This window comes from Dendrobates tinctorius, unplaced genomic scaffold, assembly GCF_039654945.1.
Source record: "Dendrobates tinctorius isolate UK_male_01 unplaced genomic scaffold, ASM3965494v1 ptg000086l, whole genome shotgun sequence".
Lineage (NCBI taxonomy): Eukaryota > Metazoa > Chordata > Amphibia > Anura > Dendrobatidae > Dendrobates > Dendrobates tinctorius.
The window spans coordinates 29,776,789-29,798,830 of NW_027361754.1; the positions used below are offsets into that span (position 1 = coordinate 29,776,789).

General features: G+C 44.5%; 1 protein-coding gene and 1 long non-coding RNA gene across 2 annotated transcripts in view; one reads left to right on the forward strand and one right to left on the reverse strand.

Annotated features, from left to right (window-relative positions):
• The window catches only part of LOC141097810 (uncharacterized), a 96,551-nt gene extending 82,828 nt beyond the window's left edge, over positions 1-13,723 (forward strand). Inside the window, exons 3-4 of the long non-coding RNA XR_012234049.1 lie at positions 12,250-12,282; positions 13,601-13,723. This is a non-coding gene — a long non-coding RNA (uncharacterized lncRNA). The remainder of the gene's footprint in view (positions 1-12,249; positions 12,283-13,600) is intronic.
• SCN2B (sodium voltage-gated channel beta subunit 2) overlaps positions 1-13,825 on the reverse strand; it is a 28,013-nt gene extending 14,188 nt beyond the window's left edge. The window contains exons 1-2 of the mRNA XM_073585256.1: positions 13,717-13,825; positions 5,499-5,662 (exon numbers count right to left, since the gene is read on the reverse strand). Coding sequence (XP_073441357.1) covers positions 5,499-5,662; positions 13,717-13,783 — 231 coding nt within the window. The 5' untranslated portion in view covers positions 13,784-13,825. The remainder of the gene's footprint in view (positions 1-5,498; positions 5,663-13,716) is intronic.
• Between the last annotated feature and the right edge of the window lie 8,217 nt (positions 13,826-22,042).

Here is a 22,042-nt window from a genome sequence, read left to right on the forward strand (position 1 = left end):
CAGAGATGCTCAATTGGGTTTAGGTCAGGGTTCTGGCTGGGCCAGTCAAGAATGGTCACAAATTGTTCTGAAGCCACTCTTTTGTTATTTTAGCTGTGTGCTTAGAGTCATTGTCTTGTTGGAATAATAATAATTTTAGTTCTATAGCGCCGACATATTCCGCAGCACTTTACATTTCAGAGGGGACATGTACAGACGATAGACATTACAGCATAACAATAATCACATAGATCATAACAGATACCAAGAGGAATGAGGGTCCTGCTCGCAAGCTTACAATCTATGAGGGAAAAAGGGGAGACACGAAAGGTGGGTGGTAACAGTTGCCCTGATTGTATGGACCAGCCATAATGTTAAGTGTGTATCAGTACAGACACAGATGGCTAATAGAGGCATAAAGCATGTGGGAACATGATACGGGGAATCTGGTTATGGTAAAACTTTTGACTGTGCCACACAGGAATAGTTAGGTTAATGTGTTGAGGCGGTAGGCCTGTCTGAATAAATGCGTTTTTAGGGCACGCTTAAAATTGTAAGGATTGGGGACTAATCATATTGACCTGGGAAGTGCATTCCAAAGAATTGGCGCAGCACGTGTATAATCTTGGAGACGGAAGTGGGAGGTTCTGATTATTGAGGATGCTAACCTCAGGTCATCAGCAGAATGGAGGGCACGGGTAGGGTGGTAGACTGAAACGAGGGAGGAGATGTAGGGTGGTGCTGAGCCATGGAGTGCTTTGTTGGTGAGGGTAATAAGTTTGTACTGAATTCTGGAGTGGATGGGTAGCCAGTGTAATGACTGGCACAAGGTAGAGGCATCGGTGTAACGATTGGTGAGGAATATGATCCTGGCTGCAGCATTCAAGACAGACTGGAGAGGGGAGAGTTTGGTAAGAGGGAGACCAAATAGAAGAGAGTTACAATAGTCCAGACGAGAAAGAATAAGAGAAACAGAAAGAGTTTTGCAGAGTCAATAGTAAGAAAAGGTTGAATTCTAGAAATGTTTTAGAGGTGCAGATGACAAGAGCGAGCCAGTGATCGAATGTGGGGGGCAAAGGAAAGCTCGGAGTCAAGTATGACCCCAAGACAGCGGGCATGATGCCGGGGAGTAATAGTGGAACCACACACAGAAATAGCAATGTCGGGTATAGGTGCATTAGTAGCGGGAGGAAATACAAGGAGTTCAGTCTTTGACAGGTTTAGTTTCAGATATAGTGAGGACATGATGTTAGACACAGTATTTAGACAATCACTGGTGTTTTCGAAAAAGGCTGGCGTGATGTCAGGAGAAGAAGCGTATAATTGGGTGTCATCAGCATAGAGATGGTACTGGAAACCAAATCTACTGATTGTTTGATCAATAGGGGCAGTGTACAAAGAGAAGAGGAGGGGGCCTAGAACCGATCCTTGAGGAACCCCAACAGTAAGGGGAAGATGAGAGGAGGAGGAGCCAGCAAAAGATACAGTAAAGGAGCGGTCAGAGATATAGGAGGAAAACTAGGAGAAAACGGTGTCCTTGATGCCGATGGAGTGGACCATAGTGAGGAGGAGCTGGTGATCCTTCGGCCAAGTCTGACAAGGAAATGGACATCATGTGACTTAAATATGAGTGTCTGAGCAAAGCAAATACTTATGACCATGTGATATTTCAGTTTTTCTTTTTTTAATAAATTTGGAAAAACTTCTACATTTCTGTTTTTTATCAGTCAAGATGGGGTGCAGAGTGTACATTAATGAGAAAAAAAATTAACTTTTTTCATTTACCAAGTGACTGCAATGAAATAAAGAATGAAAAATTTAAAGGGGTCTGAATACTTTCCGAACCCACTGTATAAAAAGAACTGCTCATCTAACCATACAAGTTACTGATGGCCATCCAGTGAAATTGATAAAATTGGCAATTCCTGATTCAGTATAATTTGCATTGTCTATAAATCAATTCAGGAAACATAAAACCATATTATAAAATCAGGAAGAGAGGAGAGAGCGCTGACAGCGCTTATTTGCTAATTGATCTATGAAGACTTCTAAACATTTCTGCATCCTCCACAATTCCATATACACTGGAGAACTATGGACTCTAAAGTGGTTAGACATTTAGAAAATATTCCAAGTGGAATATGTCTTGGAAACAAAAGATTGGGCATGTCCAAATCCAGCATGCCTGATCCTTTTCTATCCCCATGACATCACATGACTTTCCTGCAGTTTGTTTCTTTATGAGTTTTTTCCTATCTCCATCCATTGTTGTTCTTGCAATTTATGATTATTCATGTATCACTGATGTATTTTTTTTTATTTCGGGAATTTACTCCGGGGTCTGTATTAGTTTACATGATCAGGTCTGGATCTTTATATATATTGGACATGGTAGCTGGGGTATAGAGGGTCAGTATTTATTATTGGTTCCTTAGTTTGTAGGGGTCCGTATGTATTTATTCTAGGGTCATTTTTTAGGATGTTCTGCTTTGGGGTCAGTATTTATGTAATGGCTTTGTTCTGGAGTTTGTATGAATTTAATGAAGTCTGTTTTCGGATGTGTATTTATTCAGGGGGTCTGGTCTTTGGTCCGTAGGTCCTGTGTATCTGATCTGTATTTGGTTAGGGGGTCTAGTCTGGGGTCAAGTCGGTAGTTACTTTTTATTCTGGGCCGATGTATGGATTTAGTCTTGGGTCTATAGTTATTCAGGAATCTGTAGTATGAGATCCATATTTATTCTGCGGTCGGTATTTAATTAGGGGTCTGGTTTTGGGTCAACATGAGGTCTCAATAGGGTTAAGGTCTCAGCATTGGAACCTGTATTTGGAGGGGTCTGGATCTGTATTAATTTTGTGATCGGGGGGATTCTAATTTAGGGTCTGTATTAATCTAGTGGGTCTGGTCTGATGTCTGTGCATTTATTTTGGGATCTGCATTTATCCTTGGGTCTCGTCTGTTGATTTTGGGATCTGGTCTATGACCTGTACTTACTCTGGGGTCTGTATTATTGGCTGAAGTATGAGGTTATTTTAAGGACTTCATTTATTAGGGTTCAGGAAAGACTCTATTTATTTTGAGGTCTATATTTTAGGGACTTTACTGCCGGTATTTATTTTTGGCTTTGCTCTGGGGTCATTTTCCATTGGATGCAGCAAATTTGGGAGTTTCTGGGCACGATGGGCATAAGTCACAAAAATCTGGGGCGACTCGTATACTTGTATCATTCTTCTTCTTGGAATTTCCAAACCTGATGTCAATACAGGGAAGCATGGAGTGTTAGTTGTGTGTGTGTGTGTGTACAGACATGTTCAATAAGTTAGTGACCCACGCTGTGGATTTTCACGGGTTTAACCCTTTATAATAAAAAGGGTAACAGTTGAGTCAAACCCTCAGCCTTTCCGAAACTAAATCTGCCCAATTTGGTCACTGTGGACATATCCTTAAATTTTCCATTACTTTTGAGTCCATTCTTAGCCGAAAATACTCAGATAACACCTTATCCAAGCGCGTTCGCTCATCAATAATTTTAAAGCATTGTGGGGGTTTTTTTACCAAAATTTTAAATTGACAATTTTGGTTAAAAAAAAAAAATCAACTTGACCACAATGTGTGAATAAGCCCTTGATCATCAGTATCTTAAAAAAAAGCATGAAACCAAAGCTCCGCTGATCTTCTCCATCCCCGCGAACGCCACATTCCCTTCCCATCCTTCTTTACATTGTGCAGTTCTATTCTTAATTCTATGATCACCTTTTTTTATTTTTTTTTATTCTTCCACTTTTTCTGAACTCTCTTATTTGATCTTTGGTTCATGTCCTTCCCACACAGTCTTCCTTCGCTCCAGCACCTGTTGTGCGCTTTGCCTGAGGAGGCGATCTCAACCCACGCGCTCCATATTCACGAGCCCGAGCTGTATATTCCTGTACCAGCGCGCTTACATGTAAGCCTTGCTAACTGACTAATCCGGCGCACGTTGCTTCTTTTCTGTATTCGGCTTCACGCTACGTTCTTATTCCACAGCTTCCCACACTTTCATGCGCTCTCAGTGGGACCTTGAAGCGCCATTTCAATAGCATGGTGCGTTTTAGTTCCTTAGAAATTGTCAGGCTTCCATTAGTGATTGCTTTCCTACTGCAAAAACACATTATAGTTTTTGCTGCTTTTTTTTTTTTATTAGGTTTCTTGAAAAACTTCTTAAAAAATATATTTTCTCATCAAACATTTCGGATCAGGGCAAGAAAAATCGAAGGTATTGGAAATATCATTCCCAGATTGCATGGCCGATAATGAAGGGAGGTCTACAAGGATTGATGATACCAATGGAAGTTCCACTCATGGTAATAGCTCTTGTAAGTTTTGGTCTTTCTGCTCCTGCCAGGCCCTTTAGTGTTGGTTGGGTGAGTTGGAGTATCTGTCCTTGTGGGGTTCACTTATAGTATAGGTGTCTGTAAGCCAGACACTGTGTATCACACGTACTTGTAAGCAAGTTCCCGCACCTACAATGCTGTCAGAATGCTGATAAAAAGGCACCGCTCAATGAAAAAAATGTTGAATGGCAAGTTAAAGAGTATGACATGAGAAAAGTCAGAAGAACCATTGGACAATGACAGGAGAAATAAGTCTTGCGAATTGAAAGAAAGTAAGTTACAGCACCTACAGTGCTGTCAGAATGCTGATATAAAGGAACCACTTGCTGAAAAAAAATACTGAATGGCAAGTTACAGAGCACGAGAATTATAAAAGATATATTAAACTGGTATGTGCATCAAAAGTACCTTGTTGTTGAGGATGAGGGCAGCAAGACCAAGCTCTATAACAGTTTGTGTGAAATTAAAGATATGCGCTATCAATAGGATATGGTGTAGCTTGCTGATCGCTGGGGGTTTGATCACCAGCAATCCCAAGTTTGGGGCTCTGAAGACCCCATTTAGAATAGAGTAGAGGTTCTCATGCTCAACCTCCGCTCCATTCATTATCTATGGGACTGTAGAAAATAAAGCAGTCTCATAGACAATGAATGGAGCGTGTGCACCTCTGCTTCATTTATGACGGGGTTTTAAAGTATTGATTTCAGGATGACTCAGGTTTGAATGGTCGGACCTCCAGCGTTCAGCATCCTGTAGATAAGAAATAAATTGTTATTTTTTGGGAATACCTAATGGGACACATGAATACTTTGTAAAAAAAAAAAAACAAGAATGACTTGGAAATGGCCGGGTATGACTAGGGTTTAGTTTTGCATAAAAAAGTATTAGAATACAAAGCCAATAAAATGTAATCTGTAGAATATAAGAAAAATTGTGAACACAAAGGAAACAAGACATTTATGGAAATGAATGAGAAAGAAACGAAACAGCAGCGTGGACGGAGCGCAGACGTTCATGGTTCTTACAGATGGTTGGTGCAATGTGGACAGGTGAGAGTCCTGGTGCATACTGGGGACACATGATGGGGACATACTGGAGGACAATGGTTTGGGACAGATGCACGCTACACAGAGACCCACACCATCTCTCACCGTCTCTTCCGTACAGTTCTCGCAGCTCCGATACGTCCAGTTCATGGAGAACTGTTTGATGTCCATCTTGTAGCACGAGTTGAAGTTGCAGGGCAGTCGAGTGTCGGAGCCATTAAGGGCATAAATAACAGCGGGCACAGTGATCTCCATCCCGGATGCACAAACTGAGCACATGCAAACATTAGTGGCAGAAAAGTATAACTGGAAGTCATTGCATGCAGAACGGTATGTAGCAGTGACGAGCGATCGGCATTTATTTTTTAACTCCCATAGAAGTCAATTGTGGGAGACCACAGTCCTTAAGATAGAGGAAGGCATCTATCAGATATTTACAGCAAATTCAGTGGATATGCCAAAAATGTTAAGAACTAGAACACCCCTTTAATTTCCTACAAATTGAGCTACTATGAATTACCCTTTAAACCAAATTCTCATTAATTCCAACTTTAACAAGGCTTGATATGATCAATGATGGGAGGCTGCCCACTGCTTTACTTCATTTTCACTGATCTGGAGTAACAGTCTTGCTTCACAATTGTGCTGGTTGTCATAGGAAACAGTCAGCAGGCTTGTTGTCAGATCTGCTGCGGAGCTGAACTCCTATAATGCAGTGGCATAGATATTTGTACCTACATTATTAAAATGTAAAGACTTAAAGGTTATAGCTATTTTTGCACCCTTTTTTGTAAATGCAGAATTCAACAACTATTTTGCTGTTGTAGAGTCTGTTTTACCTCCTTTACATAGCTGACTGTTCTGGTGTCAGTGTTTAGGATAGCTGCAGGGAAGGGGGAGAAGGTTCTACATGGCAGAACAGAGTGTCTGGGGAAGGGGCTAAGCATCCACATCTTTAGAGGGGAAGGGGCTAAGCATCCACATCTTTAGAGAAGGGTGATGAGACATAGGTTGAACTCTATACTGTGTATCACATTGGCTGAGGATTAGCTACAGACACTGCAGGAGAAGGGAGAGGGAAATCATCCAATGCTCATCCAATGCTCATCCAATGCTCTGCGTCAGTGTGAACACAAGGGAGAAATAGATCCTTCGTGGCCTATATAAGAATCCTTAAACATAAGAAGCAAGGGCTAAAGGGGCACATTGACATGAGGAAAGTCTGACTCTAGGAGCAAACTGTGTATCTAAAGGTAACTACTAACATACAATGGTATGGTTTTATGCAATCTATTGATCCATGGGATCAGATGTTCTTAATTTTTCACCTATTTTTTCTGCACTTTGGCATATTTTCTGTTAAGTAAACGATGACGTGGTGTAACTTCTCATGTGTTCGTGTTCTTGAGTTTGCTCATCTGAGGTTTAGGGCCTTTTAAGGACCAGGTGATTTTATTTTATTATTTCCTTTTACAAAAAAACATAGAATTCCAAAATTGTGTATTTAGTTTTTCTAATGACTGCATGTAAAACGTATATTTTTTTTCATATAGAAAGAAAAGATTTGTGGAAAGATTGAGCCAACAAGGAACACTCAGATTCCTGCCGTGAAGCCTGAATGCAGCTATGGGGAGATAATATAAGCTGTTAAGGCCCCGTCGCACATAGCGATCTCGCTATCGAGATTGCTGCTGAGTCTCAATTTTTGTGACACAACAGCGATCTCACCAGCGAGATCGCTATGTGTGACAGCGATCAGTCGGTATCGCTGATCGCTGCAGGAAAGGCCAGGACTTTTTTTGGTTGCTGGTCTCCCGCTGGCCACCACGCATCGCTGCGTATGAGAGACGGGAGACCAGCGATCTGCTGGTAACTAATGTACACATCGGGTATCCAAGGGACGTGCGTCCCTTAGATACCCGATGTGTACGTTAGTTACCAGCGCACTGATGCAGGGAGCTGGTAACTAACGTACACATCGGGTATCTAGGGATGCACGTCCCTTGGATACCCGATGTATACGTTAGTTACCAGCTTCCTGCATCAGCGCTCTGGTAACTAACGTGCACAGCGACGCTGGGCGTCGCTGTGCTGATCGCTGGTGAAGCTGTCTGTTTGACAGCTCACCAGCGATCACATAGCGATTCACCAGCGATCCTGACACATTGATATCGTTGTCAGGATCGCTGGTGAGTCGCTATGTGTGACTCCAGCCTAACTCAGAGTCAGTGCAACATAAGTAATGCAGTTTGTTTACAAAATTACACCGCAAACATGTTACACGGGTTTACTACTTTAAAGTGATACCATCTTCTAATATACTTTGTTTTATTTACTCCAAAGTTTCGAGTTTGTTGTGAAAAAAATCAGGACATTGGTGATATAGAGGCGGGATAGATAGATAGATAGATAGATAGATAGATAAATACGGGACATTTGTTTAATATAGTTCCCTTTTCTCCACCTTTTGCGCACAACTTGGAGACCTGTCATTTATCTAAACACTATTGTGAACATCATGGGGGATCTTCTATGGGAACGACAAACACAGGTCTCCAAGTTGTGCGCAAAAGTTGGGGAAAAGGGGACTATATTAAACAAATGTCCTGTATGGAGAGTCAGTGGATTTTTAATATGGACAGTCTTGCACCTAAGGGGTTAAACTGCGAGGTTGAACTATTAGGATTTGAGGGTTGTACCAGAAGGTATTTAAGGTGATCAATTCCTCCAATGGACCATCCCTGATGAAGGAAACCGTGTTTTTTCCAAAACTAGTTGGAGAGGAATTGGTCCACCACGCTCCCTGTAATCTATCATGTGACCGGTGACGTCACGAAGGTCCTGTTGGCCTACCACATGCCACAGCTTCACATCGTGCACGCTACACGCCGGCGTGCCGCTGGAAGAGGGGAACGTTGAGTGTCTGTCACTGGCCGGGACAGCACTCTGGAAGAGTCGTGGTATTAACCCATGTTCTGCTCAGGGCCAGCGTTAGGGGCAGGCAGACCAGGCAGCTGCCTAGGGCCCCCACTCTCCCAGGGACCCCCAGCTAGCAGCACATCACGCAACCGCTATGGGGCCCCTGTGAGGCAGGGGGGCCCGCCTGCCCCCAGCGCCGACTCCCCCCGCCGCCGCATTGAACTATACTGGCGTCACCGGTACAGTTCAAAGCAATGATGGAGGAGAGAGCGTCAGCTGATGCTCCCTCTCCCATCATTCCCCGCTCTGCCTCTGACACAGCGGGTGCGCGATGACGTCATCACGCACTCACTGTGTACCAGGCAGAGCAGGAGACAGGAGCCGGGAGCAGCGCGGGCACGAGGAGAAGGTGAGGGGTGTGTTTTGTTTGTTTTTTTAATACATCAGTGTGAGTACTGGACTGTGGGGGGCCATTCTTCGGGGAGGGTGGGTTGCGGCAGCTATATATGCTATGCTGGGCTATATACCAAATGGTGCTGGGCTATATACCATGCTGGGCTATATACCATGTGGTGTGCTGGGCTATATACCATGCTGGGCTATATACCATGTGGTGTGCTGGGCTATATACCATGTGGTGCTGAACTATATACCATGTGGTGCTGGGCTATATACCATGTGGTGCTGGACTATATACCATGTTGTGCTGGGCTATATAACATGCTGGGCTATATACCATGTGGTGTGCTGGGCTATATACCATGCTGGGTTATATACCATGGTGTGCTGTGCTATATACCATGCTGGGCTATATACCATCATGGGCTGTGCTATATACCATGGTGGGCTGTGTTATATACCGTGTGGTGCTGTGCTATATACCATATGGTACTGTGCTATATACCGTGTGGTGCTGTGCTATATACCGTGTGGGGCTGGGCTATATACCATGTGGTGCTGGGCTATATACCATGTGGTGCTGGGCTATATACCATGTAGGGCTGGGCTATATGCCATGTGGGGCTGGGCTATATACTATGCGGCTGTGTTATATACCAAGGAGGGTACATTTTACATTATATTCTATGGGGGAGGCTGTGTTATATAATATGGGGAGGTGGGCTGTATTATATTCTATTTGGGGCTACATTATATTCTATGGGGGCTGTATTATATTTATTATATTCTATGTGGGGTGATTGCATCATACTCTATGAGGGGGCTACATTATACTATATGAGGAGGCTACATTGTATTCTATGGGGGCTAGATTATTTTGTATGGGGTTTTATTATACTTTATGAGGGGGCTACATTATATTCTATGGGGGGGCTACATTATACTATATAAGGGGCTGCATTATACTCTGAGGGGGTTGTCATATATTCTATGGAGGGGTTGCATTATATTCTATGGGGGGGTTACATTATATTCTGTGGAGTGGCTGCATTATACTCGGTGGGATAGCTGCATTATGCTCTAAGGGGTGGCTGCATTATACTATAAGAGGGGGGCTGCATTATATTCTATGGGAGTTACATTATATTGTATGGCGGAGCTGCATTATACTCTATGGGGTGGCTGCATTATACTATATGTGGGCTGCATTACACTGTATCGAGGACTATGGGGAATACATTATATGAAGAACTATGGGGTGCATTATACTATGGGAAGTGAATTGTACTACATGGATGACTATGGCGGAGCATTATACTATATGGAGCACTATGAGGAGTGTATTATACTATATGGAGGACTATGGTGCACATTATATTATATGGAAGACTATAGGGAGTGTATTATACAATATGGAGGACTATGGGGGACATTATACTATATGGAGGACTATGGGGTGTAAACTGTAGATGTGCCACTGATAACATGATACTGTATGGTGATCTGTTAAGCTAGTTTCACACTAGCGTTTATGAGCGCAGCGACGGCCTGCGCACGGCCGCCGCTAAGCCCCGCCCCCTGCCGCGGCTCCGCCGGTAGCTCCGCTCACCGGCGCATGACGCTGCATGCGCCCTGCGTCCCCTATCTTTATCACAGGGGGCGCAGGCCGTGCGCAGTATGCGTTTGGCGGCACATGCGCCTTTTTGACGGTGCGCCGACGCAACCAAACTGCAGCAGGCGCGTTTGGCGCAGGTCGGCGCACCGTCAAAAGGACGCATGCCTGCGCACGGCCTGCACCCCCAGTGATAAAGATAGGGGACGCAGGGCGCATGCAGCGTCATGCGCCGGTGGGCGGAGCTACCGGCGGAGGCGCAGCAGGGGGCAGGGCTTAGCGGCGGCCGTGCGCAGGCCGTCGCTGCGCTCATAAACGCTAGTGTGAAACTAGCCTTAGTGATCCATTAGTGATTGTACTGTCCCCATCATTCTTTCCCAGACTGTGGAAAGAGGCCGGGAAACAAGTGTTGAACGACTTCAATATTGTCGATCACACTCATTTAGTGGCCTGAACTCAGCGCATGGAAATACAATCGAAATGCTTCTGTGTGATGTGCAATATGTTAGCATTTGGGGCCCCATTTTAAACCTTGCCTATGGCCCCACTTTGCTTAAAACCGGCCCTGGTTCTACTGGCAATATATTTTTGACTCTACATCAAGATATACAACGCTCACTACCATATTGATCCACAGGAGCTCAGACATTTGCTCAGACTACACTTTAAGGTAACAATTACCTAATAAGGAGCAATCTAATCTATTTGTGTGTATTTCATATTGTACCATAAGCTTAAGGGGTTCATTATTAAGCGCAAATTTTAACTATTTATTTAAATAGATAATAGATAGAGAGATAGATAGATAAATAGATAGATAATAGATATAATAGATAGAATGATAGATAGATAGATAATAGATAAATAGACAGATAGATATAGATAGATAATAGAGAGATAGATAGTTCGATAGATAATAGATAGACAATAGATAGATGATAGATAATAAATAGATAATAGATAGATAGATAAATAGAATGATAGATAGATAGATAGATAATAGATGATAGATAGATAGATAGATAATAAATGAAAAATAAGAAACAACAGCCACATGGGCTATTAAAAAGCACTTTTTTCTAAAATTTCATATGGTGTGCTGCCTCCATCTTTTTTGATTTTCTAGATAATAAATAGATAGAAAATAGATGATAGATCGAATGATATATAATAGATATATAATAGATAATAGATAGGAGACGTATACAGCTGTATCCAGTCTAGACCATACTCTGTGAGCTGCACAAACCACACTGCCATTTCGCTCACAGGGCATAGTGGTCTTCAAGAGATACAATTGTATCTACTTCTTAGCAAGTGGACAGAATGAGGGATTTCTGCCTCCCAGAAGGTTCTGGAGGAATTAAACTATAAAGCATATTAGAGAGTTGTAGAACGTTTGATTACACAGAGAAATCCCTTTCATGAAGTTTATTAGCATGACAAGATGGGTGTAGTTACTCCAAAGTCTTCCAGGACAATGTACACTGAGCTTTTGGTCATTTTTTTTACGCTGCGTATTTTAGAAAAAAATGCAAGTAACCTGAAATGGTGCCGACAATCAGACAATCTGCAGCGTCAAAAATGCACCAAAACTGCACCGTGGGAACGTGGCCTGATAATCCACAGTCAGCAATGAGCTTCTCTGTGATTATCTTCAAACCCAAAATTATTTATGTACAAAACACCCTAGATTGTTCCCATACAGATGTGGTAACCAAATTTTGCAGCATTTTAACCCTTTACACCATCACTCTTAAACTGTTATCTTTTCAATGCGTCAATTAGTAATTCCGCTAACTTCGTTCTCGCTTTGTATTTTAATGCCTGCATCCGTAATAACTCTTTTTTTTACTTTCCCTCCCCGCTCTCTTCCTTGTCTCTGTCTCATCTGTGGTTGCTGCACTGCGGGTATATCCTGGACAGCCATCTGGTGCACCATGCGGGTCACATTGCAGAGTAAGCGGTATAAGAGGGGTTAAGAGGCTGCCTAGTGGCGACTTATGGTACTGCAATCACTCCCCACACTCCAGAATGGCAGGGGTAACTGCACAGCACTCCATTATTACATGATCAATAACTCCTCTGCTGAGTCAGGTTTACTGGAGGAGGAGGAGGTGGGGGGCTGGATGGAAGGGAAAAGGAGGGGGGAATAGTTCTACTGTATGCAGCATGTTGTCTATCCCAGATGCTCAGATGCCGCTGGAATGGGACTTTGCATCGTATAATCCCATTTTCAGGATGTTGTGAAAACTACTAGAATTTGGAATCTAGTAATTTTAGGATTTGACATTTTTATGCCATTTTTTCATTATCTATCTATATATCTAGATGTTGTAAATCTACTAAAATCTAGAATCTAGTAATTTTAGGCATTCAAATTCTTACGCCATTTTTGCATATCTATCTATGCATTATATATATATATATATATATATATATATATATATTTATATTTACACATACATGCATATGTAAAATTGTTAGGGTTTTTAGATACAGGTCTAGGCCCGCAAACTGGACCTTTAAGCCTAATATATTTTATATATATATTATTATATAAATACATATATATAATATATATACAGTATATATATATATAGTATATATTTCTATCCATTTATATATTTATTTTCATTTACACACATATATACGTGCCAGAATGACAGAATCCTATGCATTTTGGTATCCATGCCTAACACTAATACTACAGTATAAGTCTTGCTGATATGCAATCACCATTGTATCAGTTCAACATTACTATAACAACACAGTTACTGGGATTTTAGAATGGACCCATTGACCTTTTCGAAGCGTCCCAGTAACAGTGTACATTTTACATCACGTACAGTTAATTTTTGTAACGCACACAATCCATTTATCGATTGCCCCTTATCTATGACATTTCTTGTATTCATGACCTTGTTGCAATATACAGAATTCCTCCCCGAAGCTTTTAATTCCCAGTTAGGAAACCATCAACATCGTTCTTCCCATATGTAATCGGCAGCCTCCGTATTAATCCTCCCTGGAATCCCTCAGTGCCATAATCTAGGCTGCAGTGATGTGTGCTAGAATCAGGTCAGGCAAGGCATGTGAAGGTGACTTGGGGTGCGCCGTCCATTAATGGCAGGTGACTATCCCATCATGATACTCTATGTACAGATATAGGATCTACCCATCACCCCTACTCTGACACCGTTACATTCCAATGCAATTAAATGTTTATTTTTTATTATTTTTGATTATTTATCTCTTTTTTTTGTCTTTTTTATAGGTTGAATGCATGGGCATCATTTACCCCCAGCTGGAAGTGAAAGGGTGCGGAGGGTGGAAGTGCATTGCGGCAGATGTATACCCAGCTGTGCATGCAGAACTGGCCATACAACTTACCCAGGAGGCTGAGTGCCAGTGTTACCGAGCTTAGCCCATGGGGTGGTGGGCGCTCTCTCCTGCCCATGGCCTGGGAGGGGTGAGGGGGGTCTCCGGCTGCTGTCCTGGAATATATCTATTTCTATAATGTAATTTTCCCCTCGATGTTGCAGCTCAGACAGAATTTTAAACTCAATATGGCCGGTTCTCTGGCTGCTGCAGAGATGCAGGAGGGTTGGGGGTGGTGGGTGGTGGGAACACTTGGTTTTATGGTTGGTGGATTTCTTAGAATGATGCAGGAGGGAGAAAGAAAAAAAAAAGAGCTATCTTTCAATGAATTTCTATTTTTTTTTATTTGCCAGATGCATTCACATCCACTGTAAACATTTATTATATTTTCGATTTCTTTTTTTTACAGGTATTGTTTACATCGTCTTTTCTTTTTCTAATATTACATCCTTAGCATCTTTCTTTGCATCACTTACTAACTCTTTAACTCCCTCTATAGTAGTGATAGATAATGCAAAACCACCCAGCTTTCCTAGCGTCCCAATTGGCAAAATCTACCAAAAGATATATCAGTATGGCCGGGGTTAATTCATGTGTACAAATAAATGCAATTGTGTGAAAATACATATAAGAAAATGTTACAAAATCAAATAAATAAAATCTATATATATAAAATTGAATGTATGTATGTGTATGTGTGTATCACCAACCAATCACGAAGCATGTTTCATTTCACCAGAGCTGTTTAAAAGAAGCTGAGCTGTGATTAGTTGCTATGAGCAACAGTTTTCTTTGCAACCACTCACTAAGCATCTTTCATTTCACCAGAGCTGTTTAAACAAAGCTGAGGTGTGATTGGTTGCTTTGAGCAACAGTTTTCCCACTCGACAACACCTCAGCAGACACTGACATGGTGGGAGAAATCTAGCATCCCCGGGAACATAAGCTCCCAGCCATTGTCTGCCCCCCAGAAAGAAGCAGAGAGCACATGACAGAAATGAATCACCCCCTCCCTGCCCATATACCCGTCACACATCCTCCATCCCATAGGCACATCTTCCCTCTTAAAGGGATCTCCGGTATGGAAGTTAGGGCAAATCCCTCGGGGCTCTGATACTGACCCCAGGCCTCTCTTAAAGGGATCATTGTTATGGAAGTTAGGGCAAATCCATCCAGCGCTTTGGTTTTGACCCCAGGCCTCTCTAAAAGGGATCCCCGGTATGGAATTAGGACCGTTCCACTCAGCGCTCTGGTTCTGACCCCGGGGTCTCTTAAAGGGATCCCCGGTACAGAAGTGAGGGCAAATCAACTCTGCGCTTTGGTACTGACCCCAGGCCTCTCTTAAAGGGATCTCGGGTATGGAAGATAGGGCAAATCCCTCAGCGCTCTGATTGTGACCCCAGGCTTCTATTAAAAGGATCATTGGTATGGAAGTCAGGGCAAATCCATCCAGCGCTTTGTTTCTGACCCCAGGCCTCTCTTAAAGGGATCCCCCCGGTATGGAAGTTAGGGCAATTCCACTCAGCGTTCTGGTTCTGACCCTAGGCTCTCTTAAAGGGATCCTGGTATGGAAGTCAGGGCAATTGCCTTCAAATGCTCTGGTACTGACCCCAGGCTCTCTTAAAGGGATCCCCGGTATGGAAGCTAGGACCGTTCCACTCAGCGCTGTGGTTCTGACCCCAGGCTTCTTTTAAAGGGATCATTGGTATACAAGTCAGGGCAAATCCACTCAGCGCTCTGGTTCTGATCCCAGGCTCTCTTAAAGGGATCCCCGGTATGGAAGTGAGGGCAAATCCACTCTGCGCTTTGGTACTGACCCCAGGCCTCTCTTAAAGGGATCTCCGGTATGGAAGTTAGGGTAAATCCCTCAGCGCTCTTATTCTCACCCCAGGCTTCTATTAACGGGATCATTGGTATGGAAGTCAGGGCAAATCCACTCAGGGCTCTGGTTCTGATGCCAGGTCTCTCTTAAAGGGATCTCTGGTATGGAAGTTAGGGTAAATCCCTCAGCGCTTTGATTCTCACCCAAGGCCTCTCTTAAAGGGATCCCCGGTATTAGGTAGTTAGGACCGTTCCACTCAGCGCTCTGGTACTGACCCCAGGCTGATGGGATGATGTGGCATATTATGGGTAGTAGTCCGGTGGCTCTGGCTGACGGGATGATGTAGGATATTAGGGGTAGTAGTCCAGTGGCTCTGGCTGAGGGGATGATGTGGGATATTAGGGGTAGTAGTCCGGTGGCTCTGGCTAATGGGATGATGTGGGATATTAGGGGTAGTAGTCTGGTGGCTCTGTCTGACGGGATGATGTGGAATATTAGGGGAAGTAGTCCGGTGGCTCTGACGGAATGATGTGGGATATTAGTGGTAGTAATCTGGCAGTTGTAACGGGATGATGTGGGATATTTGTGGTAGTAGTCCGGTGGCTCTGGCTGACGGAATGATGTGGGCTATTAGGGGTAGTAGTCCGGTGGCTCTGGCTGACGGGATGATGTGGGATATTAGTGGTAGTAGTCGGATGGCTCTGGCTGACGGAATGATGTGGGATATTAGGGGTAGTAGTCCGGTGGCTCTGGCTGACGGGATGATGTGGGATATTAGTGGTAGTAGTCCGGTGCCTCTGGCTGACGGAATGATGTAGGATATTAGGGGTAGTAGTCCGGTGGCTCTGGCTGACGGGATGATGTGGGATATTATGGGTACTAGTCTGGTGGCTCTGGCTGACGGGATGATGTGGGATATTATAGTGAATGTGGCTATGCGGTGTGGGCGGGGCTATACACTCAGCTTTATATATATAGATATAATCATTATAATTTATTATAACCGGAGTTAGTTACTATGCCCATGCAGCGCCGGACTCTTCAGCTAGTGTTACATAAAATTAACATGTTTAATATAAAAAAAGAGAGGACCAGGCTCGATTTTGCATGACCTGCTCTTAATATTAATGCGTCAGTGGCCTCGCATTATTACTTAGTCTGCTGTCGTGTGAGATAAGTACACAGGATACCTGGACCTGGACTCTGCACAAACAAACACTTTCAAAGAGAACACGACTAACCCGGCAAAGGCCGGTTGCTATAGGGCCGCAATATGGCCGACTCCGGGTCCATATTTCCTATAGTGTCACTTATCCATCCTGATGTCACTCGGCATCTCTGATGAGGCTGCTGTGGCGTCTCTGATGAGGCTGCTTTGGTGTCGCAGCCACTGGGCCCAGCTGCTGAAGATCTGTCGTAGTCTTCGGGCGCCCCAGCGCCCAGGAGGAGTTGGGGCACAACAGGCCCTGAGGGAGTCCTTTGATGAGGTGACCCCCTGTAGAAACAGTGGGGTTCGGCACGTAAGCGAGTTCAATGAGACTCCAGTCCCCAAGCCGGGAGTTTCTCCGTAGGCGAGGAGTAGGCCCCAACTGCCGACTGCAGTAGGGTGACGGCAACTGCGGGCGATGATGAACAGGCTGCAGCCGCGGGCTGAAGCGGGGCGGTAGCGGGCAGGCCGCAGCCGCGGGCTGGAGTGAAGCTGCAGCGGCTGCGAGAGGCGGCGGACAGGCCGCAACAGGCTGGAGCACAGCGGTAACAGCTGCGGACGACCGTGGGCAGGTAGTGACCCCGGATTGAAGTGAAGTGGCAGTATCTTGTTGGTAAGTTCGGCGCTTACTCTCCGCAGGCCACTGTATGTCTACCCTCTGCCGCTGGTCTCCTCTCTGGTCACCGTCTGTCACTCTGGCTCTCTCAAAGTCCCACAGTCTCTTGCTTCGTATCTGCCGTTCCGCCAACTGACTCCCCTGTGCGCTCCCTGTCCCTTTTATACTCGCCCCTCCCCTTGCTGTCCTGTCACTCCCAGCAGTCCACTCTCCTTCTCCATTCCTCGGGTACAGTTCCCTTAGGAACCTAGATGGTGGTCCCTTTGGTTCCGGCCCGGACATTCTGCCGGGGCCCTCCTCCCTACACAGACATCAATGATTTTTCTCGCGTGCAAAAAAAAAAAAAAAGAAAGACGACTTTCATCAGTGTTTGGGATCAGATTTTATTAGTTTGGTCAGTGCCGTTTTTAGCATCAGTGATTTTTTCATATGCTGATTATTGATGAGCGAGCGTGCTCGGATATGGCGTTATCTGAGCATGCTCGTGTCTTAATCTAGTATTTTCGGCAGGCTGAAAAAAATGCTCAAGCCACCGTGGCTCCATGTCTCAAGGCTTTTTGTGTTACAGACTTTTCCCCACTCATTAGTATGGGTTAAATCTGCAGCAAATAACGCTGAAAGAATTGACATATGGCAGATTTAAATCTGCACCAAATCTGCAAGGAAAAAATAAGTAACGTGTGCATGAGCCTTCAGGAATCTCATTTACTTTGCTGGTACTAGGAAATCCTCCAGCTTTTGTGACAAATCTGTGCAGAAAAAAATAGTTTTGTCTATGACAGAAGATGCTTACTGCTTTGGAGATAGAAATGGGCCCATTTATCTTGTGAGCCCCTGTGGCTGCACCAATGATATGTCCGCCCCAGCAGAGCATGCATGAGCAGGCTGGGGAGAATAGCTGTAGGCTGAATTAGCATATAGTCAGCAAAATCCAAAGGTGTTTTGCTGTGTTCACATGTGTGTCACCCCAGGAGTTTGGTTGCCACAATGGCCTTGCCCACCTCCAGTGGGGAGTGATGTCATGCCTGGAAGCAAAGAAGGAATCCCCTTACCAGGTAGTTCCAGCATACAACACAGTTCCTGTTCCATGCCAGCAGGGGGAGCGCTAAACCCAACTTCAGGGGAGCTGCTCTCTGGTCAAGAGGAGGAAGTTAGTGGTGAGGAGTTAGTGCCTGAACAGGGTTGAGAGAGGACGTGTGGATAGGAGATGCGGATAGGAGCTCGCTCTGAGCTCACCCCAGGCTTGAGCACCAGTGATCGGGCACCAGAGCCTGAGGCTGTGTGGGTACTAAAGCCCCGGCAGCAGAATCCAGAGGGCAGAAGACCACAGATCCTCTGTCCCCTACTGATACTCGACGACACAGCAGCACATGTGAGCCGGAGACGCCAGATAGGAACGATTCCTGAAGCAGGCTCCAGCTGCCTGTCATGCGAGTGGAGTTCTACCTAAGCATCAGACAGAAAGAGGGACTTGAATAGAGTTTACAGCAGCAAGTACCTCAGAAAATAGCGCTAGAAAGGAGGCCTCTCAACCCACTTGACTAATGAAATTCCCAAATTGCTTCCAGGCTGACCGGCTCCAGAACCATTTGTAACCTGAGCCCCGGACTGTGCCTGCACAGCTCAGTAAAAGGTAATGGAAACTGCACCCTGCTGTGTCTTTTGAATCATTCCTGCGTCACCTGCCCTGTACCACACTCACCACCAACATCACCTTTACCATCCTAACTGCCCTGGGACACAGCTCTACCCGTGGAGAGCTTAACCATCTTTGCTGCCCTATCATCACCCCAGAGGATTTGCATTGCAGCGTCGGTCCCCTGACCGAATACCACGGGTGGCGTCATGAACACTTTATAACAAACTTCATTATCCCTTTTTCACTATCCCTTTTATTGGATGCCTAGGGCCACGGACCGGGTCACTGCTGCTGTGACACATCCCCTTTAAGAAGCAGCTGGTACCGATTATCCCCAATGCCCTGGCGGGTGATCCACATGCACCTGGGCAAAAATCTGCACCAGCTCCATGCCACTTGGCCCCTACACGATCAATTAATTTGGCACAATAAAAAATCTAGCTGTTTTACCTGCACTGTAACATGTGTGATTGGAATGGCAGCGCATTTCTGCATATGAAGCAGCTGTTTCCCTTTGACTTCTTGCCAGAACCATTAATGCTTAGCTCAGCCAAGGCCAGAATGCTAGCTGTGGAGAACGCACATGTGTATGGGGGAGGAGACGGATTTAGCTTACAGCACACTAAAATGTATGGCAAATATAACATGGCAGATTCTTGTTTCTCCGCACATCTGTTATCAGGAAGGCACAGGCGTGACATCGCCATACACAGTAAGTGGCGGTGGGGCTTTATCTCTCTACAGGAAGTGGGGACGGGTCTTTATCTCTCTACAGGAAGTGGGGCGGGTATTTATTTCTGTACAGGATGTGAAGGCGGGTCTTTATTGCGCTACAGGAAGTGGAGGTGGGTCTCTCTCTACAGGAAGTGAGGATGAGTTCCTGTCTCTCTACAGGAAGTGAGGGTGGGCCTTGTTCTCTACATTAGATAACAGACTGGTCTTTATCTCTACAGGAATTGGGGATGGGTCTTTGTTTTTCTACAGGAAGTGTGGGCAAGTCTTGCCTCTACAGGAAGTGGGATGGGTAATTTTTTTCTACAGAAAGTGGGGGTGGGGCTTTATTTCTCTACAAAATGAAGGATGGGTCTTTGGCTCTCTATAGGAAGTAAGGGAAAGTCTTTGTTTATCCGCAGTATGTTGAGATTGGTCTTTGTCTGTCATCTGTAAGTATAGGAAAGTCTTGTCTCCCTACAAGTGAGTTTGTCTCTTTACAATATTTGTGTGGGGGGGGTTGTCTCAACATGAAATGGGGTCAAGTATTTGGGTCTCTACAGGAAGTGGGGTTGGGTCTTTATCTCTCTACAGGAAGTAGGGGTGGGTCTTTATCTCTCTACAGGAAGTAGGGGTGGGTCTTTATCTCGCTACAGGAAGTAGGGGTGGGTCTTTATCTCGCTACAGGAAGTGGGGTTGGGTCTTTATCTCTCTACAGGAAGTAGGGGTGCGTCTTTATCTCGCTACAGGTAGTGGGGCTTGTCTTTATCTCTGTACAGGACGTGGAGGTGGGTCTTTATTGCTCTACAGAAAGTGGAGTTGGGTCTTTATCTCTCTACAGGAAGTGAGACAGGTCTTTGTCTCTCTGTTCCTAATCTCCTGTTTCTCAAAGCGCATATAGGCAAAACAGAGAGGTTGACTCTCACATTAAAACAGTCAACCCATTGGGCAATAGCAGGATGAATACATGCTGGGAAGTGAAGGAATAAGAAGATCCTGCACATATAATACTGGCAGAATGCTGGTATAGAAGAACCACCCGCATTAAAAAGAGTGGATTGCAAGCTATAGAGCTGGAGTATCAGAAAAGTTCCTATATATATTGGACTGTTATATGCACCCAAAGCAGTCTTACTGTGTCATGTGGGATGTGAGTAAAACTATGGGTTTTTTTTACAGGTTTTATATGAATCAACAGCTACAATTTAAGTCATAAATAATCTAAAACAGTGAATAAAGTAATAGATTTTCTTTTATTTCATATATTTCACTTTCATGGATTATTGGTTATTTATCCAGTCCCTCCTTCATGTCCCCTTCGTCTTGGAGTTATACTATGGTGGATACCAGGTAAAGTGTGATATACAGTGGGGGAAATAAGTATTTGATCCCTAGCTGTATTACATAGTCACCTTTATAAAAGACTCCTGTCCAAAAACTCAATTAACCAGTCAGACTCTAACCTCTACAACATGGGCAAGGCCAAAGAGCTTTATAAGGATGTCAGGGACAAGATCATAGACCTGCACAAAGCTGGAATGGGCTACAAAACCATAAGTATGACGCTGGGTGAGAAGGAGACAACTGTTGATGCAATAGCAAGAAATTGGAAGCAATACAAAATCACTGTCAATCGACATCGATCTGGGGCGCCATGCAAAATCTCACCTCGTGGGGTATCCTTGATCATGAGGAAGATGAGAGATCAGCCTAAAACTACACGGGGGAACATGTTAGTAATCGCAAGGCAGCTGGGACCACAGTCACCAAGAAAACCATTGTTAACACATTTCACCGTAAAGGTTTACAAACCTGAAGTGCCCTCAAGGTCCCCCTGCGCAAGAAGGCACATGTGCAGGCCCGTCTGAAGTTTGCCAATGAACACCTGGATGATTCTGTGAGTGATTGGGAGAAGGTGCTGTGGTCAGATGAGAAACAAAAATTGAGCTCTTTGGCATTAACTCAACTCCCATTTTTGGAGGAAGAGAAATTCTGCCTATGACCCAAAGAACACCGTCCCCACTGTACAGCATGGAGGTGGAAACATAATCGTTTGGAGGTGTTTCTCTGCTAAGGGCACAGGACTACTTCACCGCATCAATGAGAAAGTGGAAGGAGCCATGTACCAAAAAATCCTGAGTGACAACCTGCTTCCCTCCGCCAGGACATTAAAAATGGGTCGTGGCTGGGTCTTCCAGCAAGACAATGACCGAAAACATACGGCCAAGGCAGCAAAGGAGTGGTTCAAAAAGAATAACATTAAGGTCATGGTGTGGCCTAGCCAGTCTCCAGACCTTAATCCCATAGAAAACTTATGGAGGGAGTTGAAGCTCCGAGTTGCCA